Source organism: Canis lupus, chromosome 7, assembly GCF_003254725.2.
Source record: "Canis lupus dingo isolate Sandy chromosome 7, ASM325472v2, whole genome shotgun sequence".
In the NCBI taxonomy this organism is placed as follows: Eukaryota; Metazoa; Chordata; class Mammalia; order Carnivora; family Canidae; genus Canis; species Canis lupus.
The window spans coordinates 18888074-18909657 of NC_064249.1; the positions used below are offsets into that span (position 1 = coordinate 18888074).

At 34.0% G+C, this 21584-nt stretch overlaps 1 protein-coding gene across 1 annotated transcript in view; it reads left to right on the forward strand.

Annotated features, from left to right (window-relative positions):
* The window catches only part of HMCN1 (hemicentin 1), a 456859-nt gene that overhangs the window by 395128 nt on the left and 40147 nt on the right, over positions 1-21584 (forward strand). The window contains 9 exon segments of the mRNA XM_025430103.3: positions 357-626; positions 3018-3208; positions 6568-6781; positions 8615-8749; positions 9371-9561; positions 11323-11404; positions 15166-15435; positions 16133-16303; positions 16437-16607. Of these exon segments, the coding sequence (XP_025285888.3) occupies positions 357-626; positions 3018-3208; positions 6568-6781; positions 8615-8749; positions 9371-9561; positions 11323-11404; positions 15166-15435; positions 16133-16303; positions 16437-16607 (1695 nt within the window).

The following is a 21584-nucleotide window of genomic DNA, read 5'->3' on the forward strand; positions in this document are numbered from 1 at the left end:
GGCTCAGCGGTTGACTGTATGCCTTTGGCTCAGGGCGTGATCCCAGGATCTGGGATCGAGTCCCACATCAGGCTCCTTCCATGAAGCCTGCTTCTCCCTCTGCCTAGGTCTCTGCCTCTCTCTCTCTCTCTTTCTGTCTCTCTCATAAATAAATAAAATCTTTTTAAATATTAAAATAAAAAGAATGTTCTTTTCCAATGAAAACAAAGTGTAGTAATCCTTTGGTGATAATATGGTAAAGTCAGGATTTTGTTTCTTTTTAGCATTACTTCACTTTGAAGTACCACTGTACTGTGTATATGGTACATTGGTACATTTATGCTTTGTAGGTGATGTTTAAACTTCGTATTTTTCAGTTCCTCCAGTCATTAGCCCCCATCCAAAAGAATATATCACTGCTGTGGATAAGCCCATCTCCTTACCATGTGAGGCAGATGGCCTCCCAGCACCTGACATTACCTGGCATAAAGATGGGCATGCAATTGTGGAATCAATCCGCCAGCGCATCCTCAGCTCTGGGGCTCTGCAAATAGCATTCGCTCAGCCTGGTGATGCTGGCCAGTACACGTGCATGGCAGCGAATGTGGCAGGATCAAGCAGCATGAGCACCAAGCTCACTGTCCATGGTAAGTTATTTAACATTAATTATTTCAGTTGGCTACATTTCCATGGCAAAGAGGAAAGACCACCAAGAAAACATATGATGAAAGTCAAAGCCATGTAAAACCAGCAATCCAAAGTGGTGTGTGTGTGTGTGTGTGTGTGTGCGTGTGGCGTGTAGGTATACTTACCCTTATTGTTGCTTGTAATGGAAGGCTCTGATTATTTGTGTGAGTGAAAGAAAGGATATGATTATGTGTGTGTGAGAAAAATATTAAGTGAGCCAAAATAATTCATGTGTTGCCAATAATCCCTCTATTAGTATTTATACTTTGGCTATAGATCCCATTTATGGGATCCCATTTATGGGATCCATTTGTGCTTTGTGACTATTCTGCTCACTGCTCAAGTTGCAAATGATCTTCACTCAAAACCAATCTCCATATGAGCAGCATTATAAATACAGTATGAACCTAATGAGAGTTAGAAATCTATTCATTATTTTAAGGTAGCAAAATATTTACAAGTATAGTTTTGTAATGGAAAAAACTTTTTTTCTTTGTATTCCGACAACTAACAAAATATCTAAGGATCAGCATTGAAATATTTTAGTTGTTAATGTATATTTTAAGAGTAAAGATAAATACCTATTATTATTGGTGTGAGGACACGATAAGTAAATTAAACTCTTTCCAACTACTCTTTTCAGAGGTAACTCTGGTAATGATGGGTCTCTGCTTCTTCCTTTTTTAAAAAATTTGTGAAAGCTGTTTTTTATCTTCCAGGTGTGTTTGAATTTCCTACAACTTCATAAAGTGATGATTTCAAGCAAACACACTTTTAATTAAATAAATAAATAATGGCCCAAATTTTAAATCACCATTTATGGTTTTTTAAAATACTTTTCCTGGTTATACCTCCTTGCAATTCATATAATTGAACTAATCAATACATATCAGTTCTTTAGCTTCAAATAAATAAAACTCTTTCTCAAATTTGTAGAAATTTACCAAAATTGGCCATCTACTAAGCAACAAAGCATCAACAAAGCAATTATTAATATGATTTAAAAATAAGGCCACATTTCCTGCCCACAATGCAATAAAGCTAGAAACATGTAATAAACTTTAAATACCAAAACCCCAACCCCAGGTAAAGTTAAAAATACCATTTTAGTTAGCAAGTAGGTCAAAGAATATGTTTCATTTTCATACTATTTAAGAAAGAATAAAAATAAGGACACTACATATATCAAAATGTGTGGTGTGTGGGCCACAGTTAAAATCAAATCTAAAACCATAAACTTAAATTTTTCATTTTGAAAAAGAATGAAGTAAATGTACAAATTTTACAACTTTGTCACCACTAGTAAAATTGAAATATTAACCCCACAGTTAAAGGAGGTGATAAAAATACAGTATAAATTAATGTAAAATGTATCAAATATTTACAACATGCCATTCAGCAAAATAGATTTTTGTATTTTCCCTATTATCTGTGTTTGTGTGTATAATCATTCATATAAGATTTACTTACTCATATAATCAAAAAAATAATTTTTGCTGAACGTTACTTTTGTCCTGTCACTTTTCAAAATGTCATCAAAATTGATCTGTTTCTCACTGATATGTTTGAATAATTCCAAAAGTCATAGTTTTTGGAGGGAAGTGTATTTTTTACTTTTTGAGCAAAGTATTCTTAACCCTTTCAAGCCCTTTATTTAGAAGTAAGTAGTTTAGTTCCAAATCCACTACTAAAATAGTTGATCTTTCTCTATTGCCTGAATTCTGATCCAAAAAAATTTGAGGCATAGGAAGTATTTGTAGAGAGTTCTGAAATTACTAAAAACTTCCTCTGTGGCAGTATAAAGAAAGTTGAATAAATGTCTTGCCTTGGTTTTACTTGCATTTGTTATAACACATGAAATACTACAATAAATTTTTTTCCATAGCATTTTGTGATATTCAATTTGGGGTGTGTATTTCACAGTGTGTAAACTGGTGACTTTTATTAGTTTGTTCTCATAATAGGTCTGTGATACAAATCCAGTGATTGTACAACCATAAAACATTTTTGGATTTTGTTCTAAGTTTGTCTGTTTTACCTCACTGCAAGAAGTATAAGAAACTTAAGCAAAAGAAAGTGAGGAATCCAAATAAAATCTGAAGATTTCTAATCTAGTTCTATGTCATTTGTTTAGAAACTGATTGTAAATGTATTCAGCAAGTCCAAATCCAGTAGAGTTCTTGCTATAGGCATCTTTCATGTAATACAGATCAGTATCTTAATACATTTTTATTTTATGCTGTTTCCAGCAAAATTATCCTCAAAAGAGTCTTTGTGTCAGTTTTCAGTGTGAATAAGGATATTATTGAACTCAACATCCTGAATGACTATTTTTTTGAAACTTTTCTTAGTGCCTCCTAGAATTCAAAGTACAGATGTACACTACACGGTCAGTGAGAATTCACAAGCTCTTCTTCCATGCATGGCTGATGGAATCCCCACACCAGTAATTAACTGGAAAAAAGACAATGTTCTTTTAGCCAACTTGTTAGGAAAATATACTATTGAACCCTATGGAGAACTTATTCTGGAAAATGTTGTGGTAAGTTGAATAGCTATGTTAAGCAAGATTGGTAGTAATTTACCTTTTTACTTTTAGTAACTTAGCCTGGAAATATATTCTTTAATAATGAAAGAAAAATACTCTTACAAATTCAGGCCAAAAAATGAATTTTACACGTTTTGCTTTATGGCCCAGATCTAAGAATAATATTTAACAGATAGTAGGAACTCATAAAATGGCCTCCTTCTAAAATTATTTTATTTTTGTGGAAATCTGTTTATCAGGAAAAATTCTAAGTGCCTCTGTTGCATGCTTGTAACCATGTATGGGGATGATTAGAAGAGTGGAGATACAAGAATGTTTGATGTGTTATTAAGCAAATATGAAGAGCAGTTTTTGTATTCTTTTCAGGATTTTGAATGACCTTTTCTAATTATTGACAAGGAAACTGAAGTCTTAGAGATATATCCAAGCTAAGGTTTTTGAATATTCTCCGGTGGTACTTATGCAGTCTACAGAATAGTAGCTATCAGAAGCATCTCAGTTTTCCAGTGGTAGCCCACTTGAGGAAGAATCTGTATGCATACTACATGACTTTTTTAAAAATTTACTGTGTTTTGTGTGCTTGGCACCAAATAAGAAACATTATTAAAATGTGAATCACTTTCAGAGCTTTTGTGTAGATGTTATTCCTATTCATTGCCCTTCAAAATACCAAAACTTCATTACAAAATCTTTGTGGAATTAAATTGGAAAAAGTTAAAGAGTAAAATTGATTACATTCACTTTATAGTATAATTTCAGCCATTAGCCAGACTCCTGGGATTATCAGGTCAATAACCCTAGTAATAGGCTGTGTGAGTAGGCCCTAACTCAACCACAAGTGCCAGCAAAAATTGTATTTATTCAAATCTAACTTTCCATTGGTTGTAAAATGTGCCATTATTTTATGTACCTCTAAGAAAGAAAAAAATATAGTTAAGTAAACTAGAGAAGATTGTCAGTTTCTAAGTTGTATTCCAGTTTCAGGGATATTAAAAGTTTAAAATATGAATTTTAGAATTGATAAAATAAGGATAAATTTGTTTAAGCTAGTAAATATCTTTAGTGGGATGACCCCCAGGCTCAGGAATGTTGAATTTGGGCCCTCAGTTACACTTATAGACCTGAAAGAATTAAATGAGAAAGAAAAGTTAGACTTTTAGTGCAACAATGACTCTGATGTGTTTTTAAAAAATAACAATAAAGTAGGTTATAAATATCACATGAAAGACACAAGTAATAAGTAGAAATCTATGTGTGAATAGTATGTACAATCCAGATTTCTTAAGTCCTTCACTTTCATAAAATCCTTGATGTTAAGCTTAAATTGTCATAACCTGAGAATTTAAGAACCCTGAGTGATACGGAGGTGGGGAGACTTTTGCAGAGAATGTGATTTATTCCTGTTTGCCCTTTAAAAAAAAAAAAAGTAAGCAACCAACTAAGTTTAGATTATATCTACTACTAGTGTTTGCAATTTTTATGCTGGATTTCCAATCAATTCTTTTAATGTTTCAATGCAAAAAAAAATATATTCTTAAACTTTTAAAAGAGAAGGAAAAGCCTGTGGTGGGACTTAATGCACTTAGAAGCATTCAATCATTAATTCAACAAATATTTATTGAATACCTTCCGTGTGTCCAGCACTGATTTATGCACTAGTAACACATAAGGGAACAAAAGACTCAAAGATCCATGCCTTCATGCAGTTTATTTCTAGAGGAGGGAGATAGACAATATAATAATAACAACAACAACAATAATAATAAACAATGTATACAACAAGTCAGAAGAAAGTAAGTGGTATGAAAAATTTTTAAAAAAAAACGGTAAAGGGGATCTGATTTGGAGGGATACCGGTTACATTTTTTAATAAGATAGTCAAGGTAAATCTCCTTTGAAAAGGGAACATTTGAGTAAAACTTAAAGGAAGTGAGTTAGCCAAGCAAATATATGGGGGAAGACCATACCAGGCAGGTAAAACTGGGATGTTCCTCTCTCAGATATCTAGAGGAAAGAACTTAAGGTGGGAACACACCTAATACATTGGAGGAAGAGGAGACCAGTAAAAGCAAAGAAAAGAAAGAACAAAAGAGAGAAAAGTGAGAGAAAAATGGAGGCCAAATCATGCAGTGTCTTGTAGATTATAACAATTTTGCTCTTTACTCTGAATAAAATCAGAATCCTTTGCAGGTTTTGAGCCTGGGAGCAGTGTTATCTGCCTTACATTTTTGCAATACTACGTTGACTATTAAAATGAGCAGAGGCAAAAGTAGAAGCAGAAAGACCTGTTGGGAAGATGGTTTGGAGTTCGAGGAGAGATTAGGGATGGGAAGTGGCTGGATTCTGCATTTCCTAGCTAGATTGCCCCTAGAGTGTGAAAAAGAAGAGAGTACAGATGACTTAGATGCCTGAGACAAAAGAGATTAACAACTGGAAGGACAAAATAGCCAATCAACTCAGATGGTAAAGGCCACAGATTAAACAAAACAGGAATGCTGAAAGGGAAATTGGGGGTTCAGTTTTGGACATGAGTTCAAGATGTCTTTGGGGCATACAAGCAAGAGGTGAAATGGGAAGTTCAGTGTAATTAGAGTTTGGAAGAAAGATCTGGGCTGCAGATACTGGTATGCATCGGCATATAGATAATATTTAAAGTCACGAGACTCGATGACATCACTAACCCTCTTGCATGCCAACATCAAGACGTTAATGTTGAAGGGAAGCCAGAAAAAAGAGATGGAAATGGAGCAACCAGTGAGGTAAGAAGGAAACTAGGAAAAGGGGTAGCCTGCAAGCCAAGGGAAGACATGGTTTCAAAGAGACAGGGGGGTGTCAAATGCTGCCATGCCTGTACATCTAATGAGATGAGTGCCAAGACTGGCGATTGCATTTAGCAAGTGAAACTTCAGAACTGCAGGTAGTAATACCCACACCCTTTCCCATTTCCTTTGATAATTTTGGTGGTCTTTGGTGCCACATTTCCAAGAGAGCCAGCTATGCTGTCAAGATGCTACCAACCTTTGAAATGATTTGTTCTTTATCTGTATATTGCAGAGCTGCAGTACACTTGATGTTTAATAAACTTTAGGACTTTTGTAAAGTTTTTTGTTTTCTGAGATCTTATTACTATAAAATGCTATAGTTCTGTAGGGCTTTTGTTTCAATTCCTATACATTTTAAATTATGTTATTGCAAAAGCTAGCCAAATGGTTCAGACTAAAAGATGGAAATTTAAACTGTCTTTAAATAAGAATGCTCCTTTGGGAACTAAGCTATGCAACTTTATGTATTTTGTGTAATATGATGTAAGATTATGTAATTTTAAATATTATGATTTCTTTTTTTTATTTAAGCTGGAGGATGCTGGCACCTATACCTGTGTTGCTAACAATGCTGCAGGTGAAGATACACACATGGTCAGCCTGACCGTACATGTTCTCCCCACTTTTACTGAACTTCCTGGAGATGTGTCATTAAATAAAGGAGAACAGCTACGATTAAGTTGTAAAGCCACTGGGATTCCATTGCCCAAGTTAACATGGACCTTCAATAACAATATTATCCCAGGTTGGTAATTTAATTCTTACGTAAATAAATATACCCATAAAGAACTCTAAACCAATCTCCATTTCCTTTAGCTCTGGGAATTGTTTGAAAAGTCACATGAAGAGATGGAGCATCTAGGTGGCTCAGTCAGTTGAGTGTCGGACTCTTGGTTTTAGCTTAGGTCATGATCTTAGGGTTGTGGGATCAAGCCCTGTATCAGACTCCACACCCAGCAGGGAGTTGGCTTAAGATATTCTCTCTCTTCTTCTCCCTCCTCTTCTGCCCTTCCCCTTGCTCTCTCTCTCTCTCTCTCTCAAATAAATAAAATCTAAAAAAAAAAAAAAGAAGAAAAGTGAAGTTGCATGAAGTTGATTACTTTAAGTTCTGTAAAATATGTACCTTTGCCTAGATTTTACCCTATGCCCACTATATATGTTCTTTTTTTTTTTTCATTCTTTTGAAGAGTAAGTTAATCACAGGACCACATATGATATGATATTAGTAGACTTTTTTACCAAAAAATAATCTCCCTCTCCCAGGAGAAGATGATATTGTATGCACAGTTACGTAAACATCTCCTCCATGGACCTCCTTTATCACTAATAACTAGATTAAAGTGACTACTGTTGGAGTCCTAAAGATTCACCTAATTTTACAGAGGAGAGCTCTGCTTCTCACTGTATGAATTAACTCATATCTATTAACCTCTCTTATAATGTAAATCAATTATAGAGAAACATTTTAGTCACTGTGTGTACTACATATTGAAGTAATGCCTGGAACCCAGAAGCACTCATTTCTGGGAGAACAAGTATCTCTTTATTTGTTAGACTTTGTTATTAGCACAAATATGTTATCAGTTAATAAGTTGTCATATCCCAAAATTGAATTCTGAAATACTGCACTATTAGCATTTAATAAATATGTCTTCCCTAGAAAAGAATAAGCTTAAATCTTTCTATTATAAAGATCTATATTAATGACTGAAATTCATCAACTGTATTACCTTAATATTAATATTATACCTCAGTAAGGAAAAATAAAGTCTAAAAAAATCTAATCAGTACTGTTTTCTGATGGTGTAATAACTAATTCAGCTATTTAAATTTTTAAAGCTTGATTTTGCACTTAATATTCAACAGTATGAAATCTTTTGAAATAATTCAAATGGAGGAAAGCAAGCAAAGTAAAAATACCTAACATAATTAGGTGTTTGCTGATCTAATCAGAATCTTATTGAGTATAAGTTGCTTGAGGATTAGCATGTTTACCTTAAATTCTATTCCAAATATTATAACTACCTTTATAAATATTTATATCATCACCATTTATGGAGAAGTTAAATTATTACAAATTTAATCATGTTGTCATTATTACCTAGCTAGCATATGTTTTCATGATTTCCCCTCTGACCTGCCAAGTCAGTTGAATTACAACTGAAAAGGTTTTTATGTTTTTGAGGTAAATTGTGGTGGTGAAATAAATGAAATGGAAAATGTCAGATGTCTGAATGAAAGATTTTTGAAACCCAGAGAGACCACGAGCCAGATTTAGGCAATACTTTGAGATGAAAGGTGTACTTTAAATCTAAAATAATTTTAAAAGATGTTTGTTTTCATCTTCTTTTCCTGTTCCTTCTGCTGGTTTTCATTCTTCAAACAAGTCTCTAGAGACAGCAAATAGCTTAGGGGAAGAAATCTGTGAAAAAGGCTCTCTTCTCCAATGTCATGATGAGATCTCTAGTTTAGCTGCTGACCAACTCATAAATCCAACCTGCAAAATATTGAGCTGTTGTGATTATTTTCCTAAGTTACTGAGAGGCATTTGTGTCGTTTCCTGACTTGTTTCTTTCAGCCCACTTTGACAGTGTTAATGGACACAGTGAACTTGTTATTGAAAGAGTGTCAAAAGAGGATTCAGGTACTTATGTGTGCACTGCAGAGAACAGCGTTGGTTTTGTGAAGGCAATTGGATTTGTTTATGTGAAAGGTAGGTAAACATGCTCTATCTTTATCATTTATTCATAATGAATAGTTTGCATTTTGCTTCCTTATTATGTAGTTATACACTATAACTTCAGTTTATTAATCCATCTAGTCCTGTTTCACAGATGCGCAAATTCATAAGATAAAAAATTATCAACAGTCAACTCAAAAAAAGGTAAGCAAAGAAATCATTTGGTACAAAACAGAATCATCTGCTTAGATTATTGAAACTAACCAAATTATCTGGTTGATTTTTTTTTATTTTTTTTCATTTTTTTTTAAATTTTATTTATTTATGATAGGCACACAGTGAGAGAGAGAGAGAGGCAGAGACATAGGCAGAGGGAGAAGCAGGCTCCATGCACTGGGAGCCCGACGTGGGATTCGATCCCGGGTCTCCAGGATCGCGCCCTGGGCCAAAGGCAGGCGCCAAACCGCTGCGCCACCCAGGGATCCCTAACCAAATTATCTGGTTGATTAGCATGAGCAGTTGATTCTGAAAATCCATGGGGTTCAAAAGCGGCTTTTCCCTTCCTCACTAAAATTATCTTTCTAAATAGGTCAAAATCACAAGGAAATTATCAGAGCTTCCTTTTACTTATAATTATCCATTGTTATTTCCCAGAACCTCCAGTCTTCAAAGGTGATTACCCTTCTAACTGGATTGAACCACTTGGTGGTAATGCAATCTTGAATTGTGAGGTGAAAGGAGATCCTGCCCCAACCATTCAATGGAGCAGAAAGGGGATGGATATTGAAATTAACCACAGAATCCGTCAACTGGTCAATGGTTCCCTGGCCATTTATGGCACTGTAGTAAGTTACACTGAAATTGTTGGTGGGCACTTTAATCGCCACAATTAATGCCTCTGTATAGGTGCCATGAATGGGAAAAGTTTCTGTTGCATTTCTAATTAAATCATAAAATCTGAATCAATGGGTTTTTATAAACAACTGACACAGTGTTCAAACTGATTATTTTTAGCTTTTTCAAAGAAATACAAGCAACAAAATAATGTTGCTGCTTGGTTCCCAATGATTGATCCTATTATTATTTAGCATCATTAGATAACTTCCTCAAATCTGTATTAGATCAAAGAAATTAAAGAATTATAAACACAGTTACAGATAAATTATAAGGTTAGGTTTCATCACTAAGCTGATAACTCTAATAAGGCTTTCCAAAAGCTTCAGTAATTCAGAAAATGAGTGTTGCTTTAAGTTATTCTAATTTTGGAGTCAAGTGAATGAGATATTTTATCTAAAAATTTCTCAACTAGACTACAGATGGATAATTTTTAATGCATTGTTGAATTAATTGAAATAATAATTAAAATATAATATTTAATCACCTGATCCAATGAACCACTCTTAGTCTTTCTCCTGGGTTTTATTTCAGCATTGGATGTTGTTCCTTGTCCTTTCAATTTTGCAATGATTTCTATCTTTAACTGATACAACACTAGTGAAATTTAGATTTCATTACCACCTTCTCCCTTTCCTCTACACAAGTTTTACTACTTCTAAAGTCCTTGGTACTTCTTCTAATACCACTAATGTTAATACTAATTTTTTTCACCATAAAATTTCGGATTCTTAAATATTTACCTCCAACTCTGAAACTCTTCCAAGTTCCATTTACAGTTTCTTATTGAAATTTCTATCTGGGTAATACATTGACACCCCCAATCAAACATCTGTCTTCCTTCTCCCACCCTGCTCTACTTCCTGCAGTTCAGTTCTCCTTTATTGACTTAATGTTTTTATTAACAAATTCTCATATTCACCAGACTTTTAGCAAAATCTGTGACTCTAATTAGTCATCAAATCTAAACTCATATATTATTTTTATACCACATATGTATAAATATGTATACATATAATTGTGACTTATATTCTGTGATTCATCATTAAGTTAGTTTTTCACTTTCTCACTTGAAGTGCACACTCCCTAGAGACCCCTCTTAATTTTTTTAGTAATCCCCATTAGAAAAGTCTCAATATTTGTTCCTTTGTCCTCATTATTTTAATGCTTTTTGAGGTATCTGGAAGAATAGACGTGCCTGAATGGCTCAGATGATTAAGTGTCTAACTCTTGATTTTGGCTCAGGTTGTGATCTCAGAGTTGGGAGATCAAGCCCAACATTGCGCTCCATGCTGAGCATGGAATCTGCCTAAGATTCTCTCTCTCTCTCTCTCTCTCTCTCTCTCTCTCTCTCTGCCTCTCCCTCTCTTTCCCTCTCTTTTTGGATTAAAAAAAAAGATATCTGGAAGAATAGCATAGGCAGTTTTCTTTAGTGAGGTTATTTTCAGTAGATTACAAAAAATGTTATTTTTGCTTCAGTTTCCTAGCAATTATTATTCTCAGAGAACAATAATAGACTATTTTGGAAACATTTAGGCTGGCAATTTTTTCTTGTTTTTAAACCTACTTATGGTGTTAAATATATGTAGTTTTATCTATTTCTATGATAATCTCTTCTCAAAAATGGAATTTTATATTAACCTCGTAGTGAAAAAGTTTTTTGCCCTGCTCTATAGGCACACATTTTAATAAGACACTGCTTATTTCCATAGAATGAAGATGCTGGTGATTATACATGTGTAGCTACCAATGACGCTGGGGTGGTGGAGCGCAGCATGAGTCTGACCCTGCAGAGTAAGCTGCTTATTAAACTCTATGTAAACACCCAATTTAAGGAATGTTGCCTAATAAAGAATGTCCATCTTCTTTAACTTTATAGCAAGTATATTATCAGCAGTCTTCAGAATTATGCAATTTAGTTTTCTGCTGCTGATAGAGCAATTTGTTATCAAGCAAAAGATTGATACAGTTTTGAATAGATATTTTTTCTATTTTATCTAACATATGCAGTTCACGATTGCAATTGCTTGGTGGCAGAGCTTTCTTTTGGTTTGAAAAATATTCAGTCAAATACCCTTCATGTAGTTCACCATGGATCTCATACTTTTACAAAAATGTCATTTTGTGGGACTTTAAACATATATATTAAAAGTAAAGACTAATATCAATGAATTTGAAAGTTCTCTAGGTTGATTGCTATCAATCTTCAGCGAAATAATTATGTATTCTGATAGTAGGACTATCATGCTCATTATGAAGCCCCTCAGTGTAAGCCATTAAAAGGATAGTCTCCAGAACCACTTCAGGATTGACCTGAGGGTAGCATCATTGGGTTGGGAACTTAAGTGAATAAACTTCTTCTGTGAATAGGCTCAGTATTTAGTGAGATAAAATTATGTTTTCTTCATTCACTATCAAGAGATGCTGCAGACAAGTATTTACTAACAGTTATTTGCTAAATAAACTACTATTATCTAAGACTTTAACTTTTTAAAATCTTTTTCAGACCTTAGCATTTAATAGTAGATACTTTGTAAAAATCCAAGACAGTGTTTTCCCCTAGCTCTATTGAGGTATACTAGGTAAATAAAACTGTGTATATTTAAAATGTACAGTGTGGAAATTATATATATATATATATATACACACACACACACACACACACACACACTGTGAAATGATTGCACCAATCAAGTTTATTAACACATCCATCACTTCACAGTTACCATTTTTTGGTTTTGATTGTTTTGGTAAGAACACTGAAGATCTACTCACTTTATAAATTCGAGGATACAGTGCAATGTTGTTAACTATAGTCATCATGCTATACCTTAGAACCTTGGAACTTATTCATTTCTAAGTGAAAGTTTGTGTCCTTTGATCCACATCACTCATTTCCCCCAATCTACTCTGTTTCTGTGAATTCAACTCTTTTTTAAAGATTTCACATATAAATGATACCATATACTATTTATCTATGTCTGGTTTACCATAATGCCCTCCAGGTCCATTCATGCTGTTGCAAATGGCAGGATTTCCTTCTTTTTATTGCTGGATAATATTCCATTATATATATATAAAGAAAATGATTCTCATTTCTTCTCATTTTCTTTATCCATTCGTCCATCACGAGAACTTAGGTTATTTCCATATCTTGCTAAGATGATGTTTTATAAAGTACATCGCCTTGTAGGATGTTATTAGGAAAAAACTAGAGTTCCATGGTCAAACAAGTCTGAAAAAGAATCAATTAAACAAAGTTCATTCATTTATCAAATATATAAAAAACATCTACTATATGCCAAGCCCTGCTTAGTTGCCAGGTTTCTTTATTGCAGATATTTCCTAAAATGTTAACATGTTAATTGTTATAATTCAGCAAGAGAAGGGTATAATATGCTATATTTCCCAAATAAATGTTTTTTCCATGAAACCTTCCTCCCCGCTTTGTTGAGTAAATGTAGGTAGGGCATCACAATGATTAATCTCTCCTGGAAGAGTGTTCCACTGATCTGGTTTATGAAAGGCTTCATTAGATTAGCTTATTTACATGTACCAACAATAAGTTGATTTAAATAAGTGAGGCATATAAAAAATACAAAATATAATTTGTTTAAAATTAAAGCACCAGAAGCAATGTTTTCATTTAGAGAAAGTACTCATATTTAACTGATCATTATGTGACTGATAGAATTAATTCAACCATGAAAGATATACATATGGAATTCTATTGTTGAGTTAATTTATAGCCTTATGGGCAATCGGAAATGTTCAAATACGGCATTGAAATTAAGATTCTGAGTTTTATTTGACATTTTCTTTGACCATAATAGCAGGAGCAGAAGAGCTCATTTAGTCATTATGTTATCATTTAGTGTTGAGTGATTAATCTGAGGCATTTAATTTATTCAGCAGCAGTTTATTGAACTCATAACATAATCTGAACACTGGGAGATAAATAAAAGCCCCAGTCCTGAAAGTTTCTAGAGTAAGGTTAACATAAACATCAAGTAAGAAGGTAATTGTGTAGGATGATATGGGCATATACATGAATAATGCATTAATGATACTCACTGAGACATTCAAACCTCATATGAAATAATTACTTTTGTAAAAGACAACATGTCAGTAATAACTCCACATAAAACGCTCGCATATTAATGTCACAATAAAACACATTTTACTTCCACTTTTGTTTTATGTTCTATTATTCTCCCTATACTTCTCCATCTAAAATGGAGCCGTCACCCTGAATTATGTGACATTTATTACCTCTCATTGAGCAAATCATTCAACCCCACTATATCACAACCTTCACCCTTCAAGAATATACAACCTCCTCTTTGCTCACCTATTCGAATGTGAAGTCTTCTGATTAAATAAATGTTTAAAACCTTGTATGCTGCTGCTCTCTGGGGGAAATCATCCTTTCAAAGCTAAATCTGTCTCCATGCTATTTCCTTCTCTCCAAGTAGCTTCCCTTCTCCTATACATAATCTTACCCATTTTTGAAAATCTAGTTCAAGCTTCTTCTTCCCCATGAAGTCTTTCATATTCTATATTTCTTGACACTGTAGGCCAGCATAAACTTTCTGCCAGCAGCTGTATACATTTACACTTTTTCTGACTTACTTGAGCAGCTATAATCTACTATAATAATCTACTATAAAACTATTAACTTCTCCCTCTTTCTTGAAACCCCTTCCTATGATTGCCAGGGTACCATTCTCTCTTGATTTTCTTTCTACCTCATTCTTAATGATTCTTGAATATCTTCCTTTTCCTCTCTATTTTCAATGAATGCCTCTGTTGATCTATTAAGCCACTACTGTCTATGCTTCCATGTTACCACATATTTACCTATTCTGTACTAAATACTGTTCTTCCTATTCCATTACTAAATCCTATAACTACATTATAGCTAAGTAATTATAGTCACTCACCTGTCTTATCAGTGGACTGTGAAGTCCTTGAGACTATAATAAGTTATATCTATTATCTCTGTACACTCAGCATCTAACACAATGCCTGGAAAATAGTAGGCTCGCAATACATGTTTATTGAATACATGAATTACGACCAGTAATGAAAGAAAAAGTGAATAATGACTCTTCATCAAAAAATGATGTAAGGGATACCATGTAAACACAGACAAAAACAATGATAACAACAATAGTACTAATAATATCATGTGCTTCCCCTGTAAAAGAGCTAGGCTTACATCATCTTAGTGGAGTATTAACAAGAATTTTCTGAAGGACACAAAGCTCAGAGAGGGCCTACAGAACAGAAGCAGAGTTTGAATCTAGAAAGTATGACTGCAGAGCATATACTATAGACTAATCTGCTTAGGGGGTTAAAATTTTGGACATTTAGTGAGTAAAACAGAGCTATGAAAAGTTTATCGATGACAATGGCAACCTTAGTAGTTGAGAAATAGTGTTCTATAAACAAATCCACCCATTTTTTTCCAAAATAATGTTACTATATAATATTGATAAAATGTTAATATAACTTAGTAAAAACTAAGAAATGCCATCTTCTTTTTTCTGTAGGTCCTCCCATTATCACCCTTGAGCCAGTAGAAACTGTTATTAATGCCGGTGGCAAAGTCATATTGAATTGTCAGGCAACTGGAGAGCCTTATCCAACCATTACATGGTCCCGTCAAGGGCACTCTATCCCCTGGGATGACCGAGTTAATGTGCTGTCCAACAACTCATTACATATTGCTGCTGCTCAGAAAGAAGATACGTCTGAATATGAATGTGTTGCTCGAAACCTGATGGGTTCTGTCCTTGTCAGAGTGCCAGTCACAGTCCAGGGTGAGTGTGATCAGAGGGATATTTACATAAAATAGCACCTGGAGGTAGTATTACCCTGGCTGGCTCAGTTGGAAGAGCATGCCACTCCATCTCAGGGCTGTGAGTTTAAGCCCCGCACTGAGTGTAGAGATCACAAAAATAAATAAACTTTAAAAATAAATAAATAGATAAATAGCACCTCGGGCAAACCAAATCATAAAAATTATTAGACATCTTAGTCCAAGTCTCCTTTATCTCTAAGATGCTTCTAGATTGTGGAGCTAGAACAAAAATCCCATAATTTACAGACTGGAGGGAATAAAACAATACAGATTAAAGCAGTAAAATACCATGCTAACAATTCAAAATCCTGGACTGATGTATTGATTCAAAACTAAGTCAAATTTATTATCAGAAATTGATGCATTTATTTTTCTTTAAAAAATGACATATCCAAAAGGTAAACAGTATTTGAACTTCTTGGTCTCTCACTCTTCTAGCAGCCATGTTCACATGAGTCAGGATCAGAGCTGGGAAGAAACTATAGCTAACTATTTGAAATTCTTCTTTCCTGTATAGATTTTAATTTTAACATAAAAGAGAGCATCCATAAGCAATTTCTCAGCAATTATAGATTCAGCTTTAGACCTGGTGCACAAATGAAAATCAATTTATGTTTTGTTGTTCACAAACACAAAGTCCAATGTTTTATTTGCAGTACATGGTGGATATTCCCAGTGGTCTTCATGGAGATCCTGCAGTGTCACCTGTGGAAAAGGCATCCAGAAGAGAAGTCGTCTGTGCAACAACCCCTTTCCAGCCAATGGTGGGAAACCTTGCCAAGGGTCAGATTCAGAAACCCGAAACTGTCAACGTAAGCTGTGTCCAGGTACACCTCTTTATTCAACAGATAGGCACATGTTCAATAGATACTCACTTCTGTTCCCTAACTATGGATTGCCTCAGTATTAATGCTTTAAATTGAAAAGTATCCAACAGTGTAATGTTTCACCTTTGTGTAGTGGATGGTGGCTGGTCAGAATGGAACCCTTGGGAAGAATGCACAAGGAGTTGTGGACGTGGCAACCGAACCAGGACCAGAACTTGCAATAATCCATCAGCTCAATATGGTGGGCGGCCATGTGAAGGAAATGCAGTAGAAATCATCATGTGCAACATTAGGCCTTGTCCAGGTGAGAATACACTGATTGGCAAAACTTGGCTATTTTTAAGTCCTAGAAAGGGGTTATAATTACTTTTTCTTCTTTGTTATAAAAAGATCTTGTGGCCTCTACCCTGGAATATATTCATTCTCTGTGTTCTTCTGTCTCATTGATAAAGTTATGAAAGGTATGACATTAATCAATGTTAAGGAAAATCCCTGATTTAATTGAACATCTTTATGTTACACAAACTGTGGTGTATTTTGAATCATGTAGAGAAAATAAAGTGTTTACAAATTTTAGAAGTAATAAGGATCTTAACATCTAGTGCAGCCATTCATTTTCAGGTAAGAAAAATGAAGTCTAGGGTATTTAAAGACTTTTCTAGAAACACACAATTAGTGAGGACTAAGATAATATAATAGCATCTATTCACTAAACACCTGTCATGTTCTAGGAACTATGTTAGGTGCTTTATGTACATGTGGTTTTTTACTTTGTAAAGCAACCCTACAACATAGGTATTTTAGGGCTTTTTTCAGATTAAAGTGACAGAAACCAAAATTAAATAAGCTTAAGCTGGGATGTCTGGATGGCTCAGCATTTGAACGTCTGTCTTTGGCTCAGGGCATGTTCCTGGGATCTGGGATCAAGTCCCACATCAGCCTCCTTGCAGGAAGCCTGTTTTCTCCCTCTGTCTGTGTTTCTGCCTCTCTCTCCCTGTGTATGTGTCTCTAATGAATAAATAAAATATTTTTTTAAAATAAGCTTAAATAGAAGATTCTACTATCAGGTATGATTGAATTCAAGGATTTGGCCAGTGTTTTTACTAGCATGTTTTCTATCTCTCATCTCTGCTTTCCTCACTTTGGCTTTATTGTCCATTAACCTCTTTCCATGCAGTGGAAAAAAAATTACTGCTGACAGCTACTGACTCACTTAGAATCTAACACCTCAGAAAAAAGGGTCTTGCCCTCTCTCTCTCAGAATTCCTACCAACCTCTGAAAAGGAGACCTCATTGATTTTTTGGGGGTCCCATGCTCACCTCTGAACTCAACTAAGTCCAGATACTTGAATAAGTGGCTTGAGCTACCTACCCGCAGTGTGTCAAGAGGGGCAGAGCTCCTTGTTAGCCGAGAGAAATCATATGGAATAGAAGAGTGTCTGGCCATTCATTAATTAATTCATGTATTAATTCATTTATCCAGTAAATATTTATTGAGCACCAACTCTGTGCTCAAAGTATTGTTTTAATTGCTCCAGTTAGAATGATAGATAATATCATTCAGACATTGATAAGCATACTGAACAAACTCAAAGAGTTGCAGTGATAGAGCATAACTAGATGAGACACCTTAGCTGAGATGGTTTGAAAAAAAGGGAAAGGGGATGCTGACAAACCAAAATGAAATAGTTATCCACTACATTGGATATCATATCCTATTGTATAATTGAGGAAACCAAGATTCAGAAAATATATGATAATTAATTCACTGACCGTTACATAGCTAATAAAAAGTGAATCAAGGATTTGAATCCAAGTCTATCTGATTGCTAAGCCTGTTTGCTTAGATCCTAGCTGTCTTGATTTGTAGTTCAGAACTTATATTACATTACAAAAGTAAAATACTGTTGTGAAATCTTAAACAAAAATAAACCAAAGACAAAAATATTCTTTTAATCTTAAAAAATTAGAAAGCTAATTATAATAGAATAATACATGAAATTTAAAAAGGCCAGAATACCTGATTAGAGCAATCTTTGTGCAGATTGTTAGTTATATCAATATAAGGAAAAGCAAAAATGATATCTATGGATGTCCTAAAATAAAAGCTTTTTTCTCTTCATATTGAGTAACTATTGGTTTACTGGTATTTTACTCAACTGTTCTACTGGCTATTTTTGAGACTTCCTCTAGTTATTCCCCAGTCCCTAAATTAATTGAACTTAACTATTGTTTTGGCAAAGTGTCAGTGGTATCCTGGAGCCAACAAATGAAAACATGTATCTCTTTCTGTTTGAAAGTTTAGTGACATCATATTGCTAGCTGGGCATAGACTATAGTGGAAGCGTTTATGCCATGATGCTACAAATCAGTTTATCTCCCTATTTTCTGAGAGGTGGTTGTTAAGTATTTTTCATCAGACCACTTTAAAATGGCAGGTAGCCTAAGATAGTCTTTCTCATCCAGGGGGTATGTCAGAATCTTAGAGATTGAAGGGCTTTTCTTTTTATATATTGTTGATATTTCATTGATGATTTTTTAATCTATGTTCATGAGAGTTTTTGATCCATAATTTTTCTTTTCTTGTAATGTCTTTGTCTGATTTTGCTATTAGGGAAATGCTGGCCTCATAGAATAAGTTAGAAAGTAATCTTTCTGCTTCTGTCTTCTCAGAGGGATGGTAAAGAATTGGTATAATGTCTTCCTTAAATGTTTAGGAAAATTCAGCAGTGAACCCATTTGAAATAGTGCTTTCCATTTGGTATGGTTATTAATTTTGATTCACTGTCTTTAAGAGATACAGGTTTATTCAGATGTCTACTTCTTGTGCAAGTTTTGGCAAATTGTGTCTTTCAAAGAATTGGTCCATTTCATCCAGGTTATCAAATTTAAGCATAGACTGTTTATAGTATTCCTTTATTACCCTTTTAATATTCACAGGATTCATAGCGATGTCCCCTCTTTCATGTCTGATACTAGTAATTTGTGTTCTCAGTCTCTCTTTTTTCTTCCTCTGGTTAGATCCTTATTGACTTTATTGATATTTTCAAAGAGGCAGCTTTTGATTTCATTGATGTTATCTATTGGCTTCCTTTTTTCAATTTCACTGATTTCTGTTCTAATTCTTTTTTTTTTTTTTTTCCTTCTGACTACTTTGGATTTAACTTTCTCTTCTTTTTCTGGTTTCCTGAGGTAGAAACTTAGGTAATTGATTTAGATCTTTCTTTTCTAATAAATGCACTGAGTGCTATAAATTTCCCTCCTAGCACTGCTTTTGCTGCATCCCACAAATTTTGAGAAGTTATGCTTTCATCTTTACTTAGTTCAAAATATTTTTAATTTCTTGAGATTTCTTTGATCTATGTATCATTTTGAAGTGTGTTGTTTAATCTCCACATAGATGAGGGTTTTCTAGTTATTTTTCTGTTATTATCTTAATTCCACTGTGGTCTGAGAGCAGATATTAAATTATGTCTATTCTTTTAAAATTTTAAAGATGTATTTTATGACCTAGGATGTGTTCTGTCTGGGTGAATGTTGCAGATGAACTTGTGAAGGTGTATTCTGCTGTAGTTTGATGGAATAGTCTGTAAATGTCAATTATATCCACTTGATCAATGGTGGTGTTGAGTTCAACAATTTCCTTACTGGTTTTCTTCCCGCTACATCTGTGCATTTGTGATAGAGGAGTATCAAAGTCTCTATCATAGTGAATTCATGTATTTTTTTGTAGTTCTATTAGCTTTTGCTTCACAGAGTTTTACTCTTTTTAGTAAGAATTTATTTTTAATACTGTCAAACTTATAGAAAACTTGCAGGAATAGTACAAAGAACTCCTGCATGCCCTCACTCAGATTCACCAATCATGTGTATTTAACTAAATCAAGGTCATTATCTTTCATAATCACAGTTCAATTATCAAAATCAAGAATTTGACTTTAATGCAATACTGTTACTAATCCCACTGCCTAATCCACAATCCACATTCACATCTTGTGACTTATCCCAGTAATGCTTTTATAAGTCCTTTTTTCCCATTCTAAATTCGATCTAGGAACACACTTGCATGTCTTTGTCATTTCTGTTTGGCTGCTCATAACTGGAACAATTCCTTAGTTTCTTTTGACTTTTCTGATCTTGATATTTTCTTAACTGTACAGGCCAATCATTTGCACAAGAGTTTTCAGTTTGGATGTGTCTGCTATTTCCTCACAATTAGCTTCAGGTTTTGCATTTTGGCAGAAACATGACAGAAATTATTTCATGTCCTTCTCAGTACATCATATCAGAAGGCACATAATATCAGTTTGTCCCAAACTGGTAATGCTAACTTTTTTCACTTGTTTAAAGTGGTGAATACCACTCTAGAGTTAGTATTTTTACCTTTGTAATTAGTAAGTATTTTGTAGGGAAACTTTCAGACTACATAAACATCTTGTTTCTTTCAATCTTTCACTCATTAGTTTTAGCATCTATTTAAGATTCTTGCTTAAATCAACTATTTCCATATTTTAACTACACCAGATCTTCTACATTTATTATTAGCTTCATATTGTAAGGAAGAACTTTCTCTTATCTTTTTAAATTTATATCAGTTAAGATTCAGGTATTATTTCATTCAATAGTTTATTACACACCACTACTATTATTTATTGTGATGTTCTGTTGTCCTAGATTTGGCTAGTGGAGAGCCCTTTAGGCTAGCTTCAGGGTCCTCTTGGCTTGTACCCATAATTCCTTGAATACTTTCTTACTTTCTGGTGCAAATTGATACTTTAGGCTTATATTATACTTTCCTTGCCACAGTTAGAAGAGTATTTTTTAACTGCCAGTCCTCCCCCTAAAAAAGATTGTTATCATCCAGAGTGGGCCATTCTGCTGCAATTTTAGAGTCATTGTCATAAAAATATATTTATAATATACCTAATATATGTATAATATATATACATATTATAATATATATATATACAGATATTTTAAAGAATGAGCATTTTTAAAAGTGTCTTTCTGGCAGTTCAGAATTTTGAGTGGAGAATGGTTTTACTTTGGAAAACAGTATAGATTGTCCTCAAAAAATTAAAAATAGAATTAGCATATGATCCAATAATTCCATTCCTGCGTATTTACCCAAGAAAAATGAAAACACTATTTCAAAAAGATATATGCACCTCTGTGTTTATTGCAGCATTATTTATAATAACCAAGATGTAGAAGCAACCTGTGCCCGTTAATAGATTAATGGATTAGGAAGATGTGTGTAAGTGTGTGTGTGTATTATGTG